This window comes from Pyrus communis, chromosome 6 (assembly GCF_041283825.1).
Source record: "Pyrus communis isolate YQ-2024b chromosome 6, ASM4128382v1, whole genome shotgun sequence".
NCBI classification, from domain to species: domain Eukaryota; kingdom Viridiplantae; phylum Streptophyta; class Magnoliopsida; order Rosales; family Rosaceae; genus Pyrus; species Pyrus communis.
The window spans coordinates 5,483,116-5,495,115 of NC_142570.1; the positions used below are offsets into that span (position 1 = coordinate 5,483,116).

Below are 12,000 nucleotides of genomic sequence, written 5' to 3' on the forward strand. Positions count from 1 at the left end.
AGAAGATATGGATTTTATTTTTTTTTGGTTTGAGTTTAGCAAATCTAGGCGTGAAGAACCAAAGTAAATGAACGAAGAAAATAGAGAGACAAGGGAGAGAGTCCAATAAAAATAGGTGTAATTTGTTTTTTTTTTTTTAAAGATAAAAACAGTGTATTAATAATTGTAAAATATTTTAGTCCGTGATTTAGTCCGATAGTATATCAAACACTTCACTATTCTTATTCAGCTTAGTCTAAGCCAAGACAGTTAGTTCAGTTCGAAATAGTTCGGTGCAACAAACGCACCCTTACAGTCTACAAAATGTGGTCATAATTCTTAGCATTTGCCTTTGTTGAAATCATAAATGTTTGGGATAAAAACCATTATTATTATTATTATTATATCTTAGAACCGTTTAGTACTACAATTTAGTGATATTATTCTTTTTTTGTAAGTGAGAGATCTTAATTATATGCAAATGGTTAATCGAGAAATTGAAGTTGACGCGGCAATGGGAGGGCTTATTTATGATACATGGTCCCTTGCTAATTCTGTTGAGTCTGTTGTTTGATTTTACCCATAGGGTGAACAACCGTGCGGCACATGAAGTAGCAACTTCCGTCTCAATGGTTGGTGGTGCCCATAAATGGAATTGTATAGGATCCGAAATTTTTTTTCAATATTTTTGCGAAAGATGTAAACTTATCTATTAGAATCTAATAAAATTTATCATTTGACAAAAAAAATAACGAGTTCAAAATCAATTTATTCTCACTCTCTTAATGCAATTATATTATTGTATAAAAAGAATTGCATGCGTAGAAAGAGCACCTACTCTCTAGCCAAGGAAGCTATGTCAATGCCATGTCAGCTCAACGCCATTTAAAATGGACAAGGATTGTCCGTCCTTTCATTTTTCGTGCCCTTCTGTTTTGTGTGGTCACGGTTAAGTCAGGTCAATATTTTATATTATTTTTTATAGAGATAATAAGATAAAAATGAATAGTAATATAAAATATTGACGTAGTTTAACTGTGACTACACAAACAAAAAGGCACGGAAAGTGAGAATGCAGACCATCTTTGTCCCTTTAGAGCAGTTCCACCGGGGAACTGATAAGCCAGCACCCAGCCAAAAAACCAGCCCGGCACCCAGGCTATCCACTCCAGCCTAGCATTTTGACCGGCACCCAACCCAAGCCAGGCAAGAGACCGGCCTAAAATTGACAGACCCACATGCCGGGCCATCTGAAGTCAGCCGGGCCATCAACCTCCCGTACGATCAACACGTCGCAGAGAGATCTTGGTGCAGAGCTCCTCGAGGCTGAGGTTGAAGAAGGCCAATTTGCAGGCGGAGCAAAGGGCGATGGGGATGGGGGTTTGGGGGCCTTCGATGCCCTTCTTGAGGCTGAGGTTTAGAGAGAGAGAGAGAGAGATCCCTTCCACTGTGTTCTTCCCATATCCCTTCATCTTGCTAATGGGTTTCTTTCTTCTGCACATTGGAGGGGAGTGGTGGGGGAGCTTCTGGGCAGAGACAGGGGAGGGGAGCGGTGGGGGAGTTTCATATCCCTTCATTTTGTTAAATTATTATTTTATAATAAAAATTAATAATATTTTAATAAAATTGACTAGGCTATTTGGTTTTAGGGGCGGAGATGTTTTAGTCTATTACTGTACACTTGAGTTTATTACTGTTTACTTGAGTGGATAAATGAGCGGGATGCTGTCACAAAGTCTTTAGGGGTGGAGTTGCTCTTAAAATTCACAAACGGTCATAATAACAATCTTATCCATTCGAGATATCTAATAATATTTAAGGGTAGATACAGTTTGTAGTGCCGTCTGCGGATAGAAAGATATGGGAAGTTCATTGCTCTCTGTTTTTGTAAAGGAAGTTCAATTTTTAACAATGTGTAGCATTGATTACCGTTAAAAAATAAAAATAAAAAACAATACCTGGTTGTTGAAACACGAGTATCAAATTATGTTGAAAAATAGTTCAAAGTAAATATGTGTTCATTTGTTTGGAGTGATGTTGGTTTAAGTTTTCAATTGTTTGGTCACGTGTTCATTTGTGATTGGGGACTATTCATTTTAGTAAGACTTACTACTCTTCTTTCAATAGCCAATCATTATTCCTAAAAAAATGAATGGCTAGATTTAATCAATAAATCTAACTGCTACAACAACAAAAAATATAAAATTATGCGGCTACAAATCCCGGGTATTCAATAGCAAGGGACATTATAGCCATTTTATCAATCTAATAATATAGCAAGGGAATTTCTATTGGCACTCTAAAAATCTCATTCTACACTCTAAACTTTCTATATTTAGAAAGAAAAATACATTTGTAAGAAGTGTAGAATGAGAATTTTAGAGTGCCAATAACACTTTCCTATGACAATGTATTTGGATTGTAGTAAGTAGTCAAAAAAGTAAGCTAACATGTTTAGGTGTTCTAGATGGGTCATTTGTCTTGAGCATAAAGCTGAGGAAACTTTGGACTCTGGACGGTTGAAAATTTGATCAGTTAACAAAAAATGAGTTCTTTGGGAGGCATAATAGCCATTCTTTCAATTTTTAAATGCAAAGTATTGACGGCCCGGAAAAGAACAATGACTGGCTGTTGGAAGAAGAATAGTAAGACATGTTGAAAAATCAATAAAAAATGAATGTGTTCTTTTATTTGGTGTGATGTTAGTTCAAGTTTTCAATTCAATAATTGTTTGGTCACGTGTTCATTTGTGATTGAGAACTTATTCATTTTAGCAAGACTTGCTACTCTTCTTTCAGCGGCCAAGCCTTATTCTAAAAAAAAATGAATGGCTAAATTTAATCAATAAATCTAACTGCTACAACAACAAAAAAATAAAAAATTATGCGGCTACAAATCCTGGGTATTCAATAGCACGGGACATTATAGCCATTTTATCAATCTAATAATATGGCAATAGAATTGTTATTGGTACTCCAAAAATCTCATTCTACACACTAAACTTTCTATATTTGGAAAGAAAAATACACTTATAAGGAGTGTATAATGATATTTTTGGAGTGCCAATAACACTTAACTATGGCAATGTCTTTGGATTGTAGCAAGTCATCACAAAAGTAAGCTAACACGTTTAGGTGTTCTAGATGGGTCATCTGTCTTGAGCATAAAGCTGAGGAATCTTTGGACTCCGGATGGCTGAAATTTTGATGAGTTAACAAAAAATGAGTTCTTTGGGAGGCATAATAGCCATTCTTTCAATTTTTAAATGCAGAGTATTGATGACCCAGAAAAGAACAATGATTGGCTGTTGGAAGAAGAATAGTAAGACGTGTTGAAAAATCAATTAAAAATGAATGTGCTCTTTTATTTGGAGTGATGTTTGTTCAAGTTTTCAATTCAATAATTGTTTGGACACGTGTTCATTTGTGATTGAGAACTTATTCGTTTTAGCAAGATTTGTTGCTCTTCTTTCAACGGCTAAGCCTTATTCCCAAAAAAAATGAATGGCTAAATTTAATCACTAAATCTAATTGATAACACACAAAAAAAAAAAAAAAAAAAAAAAGAAGAGTAATGCTAGAGAGACTAAATTTGTAAATAAAAATTTGAAAACTAAAAAACATAGAAGTTGATGATTGGTTTATTACTTACACGTTGATATACGTGCTTATTTTTATTGGTAATACATCATTTAGTTTGCAAATTTAGTCTTTCTAACACTAAAAAAAATTACAAGGCTACAAATCCCGAGTATTCAATAGGACCAGATCCTTTTCCTGGGAATTCGGGGTATTCCGTGATCATGACTGTTTATCGTACATCGTACGGTTAATTGTTCTTAGGTATTATTTATATTTAATTTTAAATTTCAAATAATTTCTGACCGCACGATATATGGTAAATGATGATGATCGTGAGATTCTCCGCATCATTTTCCAGTCATAGCACGCGACATTGTAGCCATTTTGTTAAATCTAATACTGCGGCAATGTCTTTGGATTGTAGTAAGTAGTCAGAAAAGTAAGCTAACAATCAGAAGCTAACACGTTTAGGTGTGGGGTCATTTGTCTTGAGGATAAAGATGAGGAAACTTTGGACTCCGGACTGGAAAATTTGATCGGTTAATAAAAAATGAGTTCTTTGGGAGGCATGGTGGCCATTCTTTCAAGCCTTCTGTGTGTGTTTCTTGTCTTTGTCCTCATCAAGATCCTGCAAAAACTATGGTGGACTCCGACTCGGATACAAAAGATGATGAAAGCGCAGGGGATCAAAGGTCCTCCTTACAGACTTATCCATGGAAACACAAAAGAAATATCCGACATGAAAAAGGAAGTCATGCGCAGGCCCAAGAATTTATCTCACGACATCGTTTCTGGAGTTGTACCTCACATACACTCTTGGTCACAGATATATGGTAACAACTAACAAGCTATGTCTCAATTTTAGTTAATTGTTGTTTTTCAAATTGTTCCGACGTAAATTTTGGTCATTTTTTTGTACGAAATTGTAGGGAAGAAATATCTTCAGTGGCATGGTTCTCTTGCACAGTTGGTCATTACGGAGGAACCTGAGTTATGCAAAGAGATAATGAGTAACAAGGATAAAGCTTATCCGAAAAGAGAGCCCGATACCTTTGCGAAGAAGCTATTAGGAGATGGCCTTATCACAACAACTGAAGATGAAAAATGGGGAAAAATGAGAAAGCTTGCTACCCATGCCTTCAATGGAGAATGTTTAAAAGTAAGTTTTTTACAGTTACTGTGGTAAAGATTGCTGAAGCTAAATTTGTTGATAGCATGACAGTATTATTTGTCTAGAGTATGTTTCCAGATATGGTAGCTAGTGCTGAGACGATGCTTGAAAGGTGGAGAAATTATGAAGAAAAAGAAATTGAGGTGTTTGAAGAGTTCAGGTTGTTCACTTCAGAAGTGATTTCGAGAACAGCATTTGGCAGCAGCTATTTAGAAGGACAGAACATTTTTGAGATGATAATGAAGTTAGCCTTCCTACTTTCTAAAAACGCCCTCACAGTCAGGATTCCTGGCATCAGGTAATCTCGGTTCATGCCACAAATATTCTTGGAGTGTTACTTGTGTTCTCATGGTTGTTAGTCTTTTGCTTAATGTTGCAGTAAAATTTTCAAAACTAGTGACGAGATCGAAGCAGAAAAACTTGAGAAAGGTGTATATGCCTCCATAATGGATATCGCTAAGAAAAGAGAAAAGAAGGCAATGAGTGGAGATGAGGACGGCTTTGGGAGTGATTTTTTTGGATTACTTTTGAAGGCTCGTCATGATGCCAATGACGGCCAGAGGATTTCGGTGGATGATTTGGTTGACGAGTGCAAGACTTTTTACATTGCTGGACAAGAAACCACCAATACTTTGCTTGCTTGGACCGTCTTTCTTCTAGCACTCCATACGAATTGGCAAGAGGAAGCAAGAAAGGAGGTCATAGAATTATTTGGGAAACAAACTCCAAATCTCGATGGCATTACAAAACTGAAAACAGTAAGAAAGTGTACCACTAATTAATCAACTACTTATCTTAAGTGGCAAAATTAAGATTGGAAGTAATCTTGATTTGGTATCCATTTTTCGTGTTCATGCAGATGAGTATGATCTTCAATGAGTCTCTAAGGTTATATCCCCCTGTTGCTGGTTTTGCAAGGAAAGTTGGAAGGGAAGTTAGACTGGGAAATGTCATTGTTCCTGCTAATGTTGCATTAGTTATCTCAAATCTGTCATTTCACCACGATCCTCGAATCTGGGGACAGGACGCACAACTTTTCAAACCAGAGAGATTTGCTGAAGGGGTTGCTAAAGCAACTAACAATAACATAGGTGCATTTGTGCCGTTTGGAATAGGACCTCGAAGTTGTGTGGGCTTAAACTTTGCAATCAATGAAGCAAAGATTGCTCTGTCAATGATTCTACAACGCTACTCCTTCACTCTATCCCCAGGTTATGTTCACTCGCCCATTCAGTATGTGACAGTTCGTCCACAACACGGAGTTCAGGTAATGCTTCACCCACTTTGAACTGAAAAGGCGAATGTGGTGCATGAATCTTGCAAAGTATCATCTAATCAGCTCCTGATTTTATGTATTAGTCAATTATCATTTCATCTTTTTCAAGATATGATTCTGCTTACTTTGGCAGCACTTTTGGATAATCTGTCCCAAGTTTTTGTTTTTTCTTTTGGTTTGTTATAAAGAATCCAACAAGAAAATGCAAACGTAACCGACCGATGATTAGGAATTGTTTATGTGGAATATGAAAGGGGCCGACAAACATCATTCGAGATGTTTAATAATATTTAAGGGTGGATATAGTTTAATAAGATAAAAATGAATAGTAATATAAAATGTTAATGTAACTTAACTGTGACTACACAAACAAAAAGGCACGAAAAGTGAGAATGCAGACAATCTTTGTCCCTTTAAAATTGACAAACGGTCATAATAACAATCTTATCCATTCGAGATGTCTAATAATATTTAAGGGTGGATACAGTTTGTAGTGACGTCTGCGGATAGAAAGATATGGGAAGTTCATTGCTCTCTGTTTTTGTAAAGGAAGTTCAATTTTTAACAATGTGTAGCATTGATTACCATTAAAAAATAAAAATAAAAAACAATACCTGGTTGTTGAAACACGAGTATCAAATTATGTTGAAAAATAGTTCAAAGTGTTGAAAATACTAGTGGGTAATGAATGCCCACAGTATTGAATACCTGCCACAACATTGAAAACATTGTCAAAGTGTTGAAAACCTTGGCAGAATATTTGATATGTGGAGATTATATTGTCAAAGATGTGTGCTTGGAGTTGCTCTATAAATAGAGCACTCCGTATGCTTTGAATAGAGGGTAGAAAAAGAGAGCAGAAAAAGAAAGAGAGGAAGAGGAGAGGAGAGAATACATAGAGTTATCTTTGTACTCCTATTATTCCAATTATAATGAAAGCATCACTACTGCCCGAGGACGTACTCCAGTCACACTGACTGTAGAGGAACCTCGTAAATTTTGTGTCTTGTTTTATTTATTCCACTGTACACACATCGTCGATTTTACAACACGTTATCAGCACGAAAAGCTCTCATGTCAGTGGAAAACACAACGCCATAAATTCGGTGAAGCACTATCCACCTCTCACCTCCGTCATCTAAAATCTCACATAATAAAAGGTATGTCCATTTTTCGTCTCTCCCACTGCGCCAGAAGCGCCCCACCGAATTCCGGTGAGAATTGAAATTTACGACCTGAAGTCGTCACAAGATCAGAAAACTCGTACTTGACAACTGGTTTCCAGAGATCCAGAAGAATCTCATCAGACTTGGAAACCAAGATCACGTTGTTTTCGACGGATCTTGAGAACTCCCATGAATACTTGGTTGTTTGAGATGGTGATGGCAAGAATGAATCCACACAGGCCTCCCTCTCTTGTGCCTTCGTCAACCCTACTGTCATCTATGTCTCTGTAGGGAGGTTCTTGCTTAACGATGCCATGTTCCCTGGGTCATGCAAGAACAACGCCAGTCTCTGAATTGAATTTGGGCAACCTCCATAACTACCCAGCTGGCCTTGTGTTTCGAGACTGGCAGAGACAGAGAAGAAGAAAAATAATAGAAAAGAGGGATTGATGGAATGGCAAGGCACATGTGAAGAAGAAAAAAAGGAGATGTTGACTGCAACCTAAGAAAAAAAAAAATATATAAAAATGATTTGAATGGTGCATGGCACCATTAGGTCAACATAACATAAATAGGTTTCTGTTGGTACATAGCACCATGTTGCAGGTTTGAATAAGTGCTGACAAAAGAAAGAAAAATAATAAATAAAAGGAGGTATGATACTTCTTGTTATTTATGTGAATTGGTGTTAGTTTAAAACCCCTTCACAAGTTCTATTTACTTTAAAGCAATTTATTTATCATGGACGGTTTTACCGCCTACTGCTTTAAGTTTTGATTTATGTGAATGGTGCTGAATTAAAGCCCTTGTCACAAGCTTTATTTACTTAAATGCAATTTATTCATTATGGCTGGAATTACCGCCTATTGCTTTAATTTATTTATTGTACTTCTTTTTGTTACGATGAGTACATACTGGACCCGAAGTTCCTTGATCAGATCAGAACCTGCAGTTTCTTGATCCTCATCAAATAAAAATGATTGGACCTGAAGTTCCATCAAACAAAAAGATCAGGACATGAAGTTCCTTGATAAGTACCTTAAGTTTGAAGTGCCGCAGTGCCTCAACTTAATTGCAATAAAAGCCATAAGAGTCTCAGTCTACAGACTATTAAATAAGGACCAGAAGTTTCTTATGTCCATACTAAAAAAAAATGGTTTAGCAGAAACATTTATTAAGCGGATGAAATTGATTACCCGCGATCTGCTCATGAAAACAAAATTGCCAGTTTTTACATGGGTACATGCTATTCTTCATGATGCATTATTGATTTGGTTGAGTCATGTTGACAACCATCAATACTTCTCAGTACAACTCATGTTTGGGAACCAGCCAAACATTATACATTTACGAGTTTTTGGTTGTGTTATCTATGTGCCTATTGCACTGCCACAACATACTGAAATGAAGCATCATTGCGAATTAGGCATTGATGTTGAACATCATCTATCATTCAATATTTAAAACCCTTGACTGGGGATATATTTACCACGTGGTTTGCGGACTGTCATTTTGATAAGACAATTTTCCTGCCGTTAGGGGAAGACAATAACTTCGTTTCAGAAGAACGATGAGGAAATATCATTCCAGAAGAATAATGAAAAAAAAAAAAAAAAAAAAAAACCGTTCCAGAAGAACGAAGAGAATTTGTCTTATTTTGATTCATGAAGCAATCAATATATAAACGAAGTGAGAATAATTGAATGATGCAACGATATGCAAATCAAATGCTAGATGCATTTAATGATGAAACGAAAGTGGTAAAATCACATATACTTGCTGCAAATGTGCCTACAAGAATTAATGTCCCTGTTGGACAAAATAATATGGCAGCAAATGATTTATCTGTTGCACGCCTGAAGCGTGGCAGACCCTCAAACTCAAAAGGTTCAGTCATTCGAAAGAAGAAGAATATGGCACTACTGAACTATTGCATAACTGTCGCATGCTAGACGCATGACAGTTGCCGTAAGGATACTTGTCCTGAAAAGATCAATCCGTGGACATGAGAATATTGATGTCTCATGCATGAAGCATGATAGACGTATAGATTCTAATGACTCAACTCCCGAAGTGGAGATTAAAATTCAAGCTCTATAACGCTCAAAAGGAGGTTATGATCCACATTCTCTAAATTACGACTATCCTGGAAGAGATAGTGTAATGCCTTTGAAAAGGCAATGGATATCCCAAAAGAAATGAAAAGCTTTTATGCATGCGCATGCACATGAGAATATGGGATCAAAGATTGATGATAACCAATGGTAATTTTGGTTTTTACAAGTAGCTACTAAATTCATCAATGAGCTGTGGTGATATTGAGTCCCGTTCTTTTTCCATCAACAAAATTATGGGCCAAAATGGATAAAGGCAAATCCATTACAAATTTTGTAAGAACGTGGAAAAATAGACCTATATACTTGGATACAATACAAATAGCCAAAAGATGTTGAACCTAGAAGGTTACATATGGGCATTTGTAATACCGTGAAATGCACTCACATGATATGACACAAGGTTGTAAAGGAGTTCATATGAATGGAGAATTAATACGAAGGGTTATGAGTCGCCCACATCATATCTCCATAAGTAAATCCCTCAAATATACATGGAAGCGAATTGCTCTGTATAAATTCTAAAGGAAAATGTGTTATGAAATGTAGAAAATCCCTGAAGGATTCAAATTGCTTGAAGAAAGCCCCGGCAGGGTAAAACATGAAATATGTACTCAATACCAATGGATGGTATAAATTACCTTAGTGAGTACTTTTATTATGGTATTGTTGCAACATACTAAAATCTCTTGCAAGAGTTGATATTAAATTGGGACTCCTGAAGAGTCAAGAAAGATTATAAAGTGTTGAGAGAAATATTGTCTCGAACTGCAGAATCGAACAATATGCCAACACGAATCTTATCCATGATGTTTATGATATTAAAGAATCATATGGATTGAAGATCATGAGTTGAATACTCAAATGATTTAGACACTAAGAATGATCATTTATCTTCGCGAGGGGTAAAGATAAATTGATATTTGGTCCAGAAGTACCACATCTTAGTGAAATATATGCTTTATTGTATTTAACACAATACACTGAATGAAATAAAGTTTATATATTAATATCTCTGAGAATGCATCTTTCACAAAGTATCTCGAAATACTCAGTTTTCTTCCTCTCTGAGAATACCTCTACAAACAAGTCACACCAGAGTAAGAGTATCTCATATCATCAGGGACGAGAGCAAGAGTATCTCATATCATGCAATCTCCCTGTCCTTTCCTTTGTCCTTGTTCTTACCTGCCAAGACAAGGACAGAGAAAGCAATATGTCGGAACCTCCACTCAAACTTTCGCTGCCACCAAGAAGTGATGGTCCATTCAAATGCAAGGTTTGCATCCCACTCCTGTATCAGAGGACAAATACTACAAGAGAAGATGCCAAACCTGCATAAGGAAAATACCACTTCTGCAAAAGGAGCAAGTAAGACAAGTGAAAATGATACATTGAAGCATGTGGAGACAACCACAACAAACACATGTCAGTTCATCCCCGACAAAGTCTAAGATCACTTGTTACATGATGCTCCTCATGGTCCAATTTCATTCAAGATCAAGCCTAGACGGTCTTTGAAGAAATCACAAGTCCGATTCAAGATCAATTGTCCACCACCCTTAAATCAAATTTAGCTCCAGGTGAAATAGGTAAATTCAGACCTTTGGAGGAAGTCTAGCCGAAGACCCTCCAACCCAGTTCAAGAACAAGTCTGTGGAAAGTTAACAACAAGTGAAACACCTCATTCGGCAACTATCACCGCTAAAAGACTAAAGTAGCAGGATCAATGATCAGCCTAAATAATTTGAAATCAGGGGGAGATACTCATCAAGGGGGAGCATCCAAAAATAGATCAAGATCTTAACAAGGCAACTCATGTTGATATGTGGGCATCCAAGGGGGAGTGTTGAAAATACTAGTGGGTAAGGAATGCCCACAGTATTGAATACCTGCCACAACATTGAAAACATTGCCAAAGTGTTGAAAACCTTGGTAGAATATTGATATGTGGAGATTATATTGTCAAAGATGTGTGCTTGGAGTTGTTATATAAATAGAGCACTCCGTATGCTTTGAATAGAGCGTAGAAAAAGAGAGCAGAAAAAGAAAGAGAGGAAGAGGAGAGGAGAGAATACATAGAGTTATCTTTGTACTCCTATTATTCCAATTATAATGAAAGCACCACTACTGCCCGAGGACGTACTACAGTCACACTGACTGTAGAGGAACCTCGTAAATTTTGTGTCTTGTTTTATTTATTCCACTGTACACACATCGTCGATTTTACAACACAAAGTAAATATGTGTTCATTTGTTTGGAGTGATGTTGGTTTAAGTTTTCAATTGTTTGGTCACGTGTTCATTTGTGATTGGGGACTATTCATTTTACTAGGACTTACTACTCTTTTTTCAATAACCAATCATTATTCCAAAAAAAATGAATGGCTAGATTTAATCAATAAATCTAACTGCTACAACAACAAAAAATAAAAAATTATGCGGCTACAAATCCCGGGTATTCAATAGCAAGGGACATTATAGCCATTTTATCAATCTAATAATATGGCAAGAGAATTATTATTGATACTTCAAAAATCTCATTCTACACTCTAAACTTTCTATATTTGGAAAGAAAAATACATTTGTAAGAAGTGTATAATGAGATTTTTAGAGTGCCAATAACACTTTCCTATGACAATGTCTTTGGATTGTAGTAAGTAGTCAAAAAAGTAAGCTAACACGTTTAGGTGTTCTAGATGGGTCATTTGTC

At 36.3% G+C, this 12,000-nt stretch overlaps 1 protein-coding gene across 1 annotated transcript; it reads left to right on the forward strand.

The window, feature by feature from the left end:
- Positions 1-4,023: 4,023 nt before the first annotated feature.
- Positions 4,024-6,153, forward strand: LOC137710988 (cytochrome P450 CYP749A22). The gene is made up of 5 exons (XM_068450176.2): positions 4,024-4,393; positions 4,490-4,719; positions 4,797-5,029; positions 5,111-5,489; positions 5,591-6,153. The coding sequence occupies exons 1-5, from the start codon at positions 4,111-4,113 to the stop codon at positions 6,017-6,019; spliced, it is 1,554 nt and encodes a 517-aa protein (XP_068306277.2). The 5' UTR covers positions 4,024-4,110; the 3' UTR covers positions 6,020-6,153.
- Positions 6,154-12,000: the final 5,847 nt, after the last annotated feature.

Bases quoted from the DNA above. Each gene is read 5' to 3' on its own strand.
- LOC137710988 (XM_068450176.2), top strand. From the start codon at position 4,111: ATGAGTTCTTTGGGAGGCATGGTGGCCATTCTTTCAAGCCTTCTGTGT. The intron at 4,720-4,796 runs GTAAGTTTTTTA...TTATTTGTCTAG, and splicing joins TCAATGGAGAATGTTTAAAA to AGTATGTTTCCAGATATGGT. The intron at 5,490-5,590 runs GTAAGAAAGTGT...GTGTTCATGCAG, and splicing joins GCATTACAAAACTGAAAACA to ATGAGTATGATCTTCAATGA.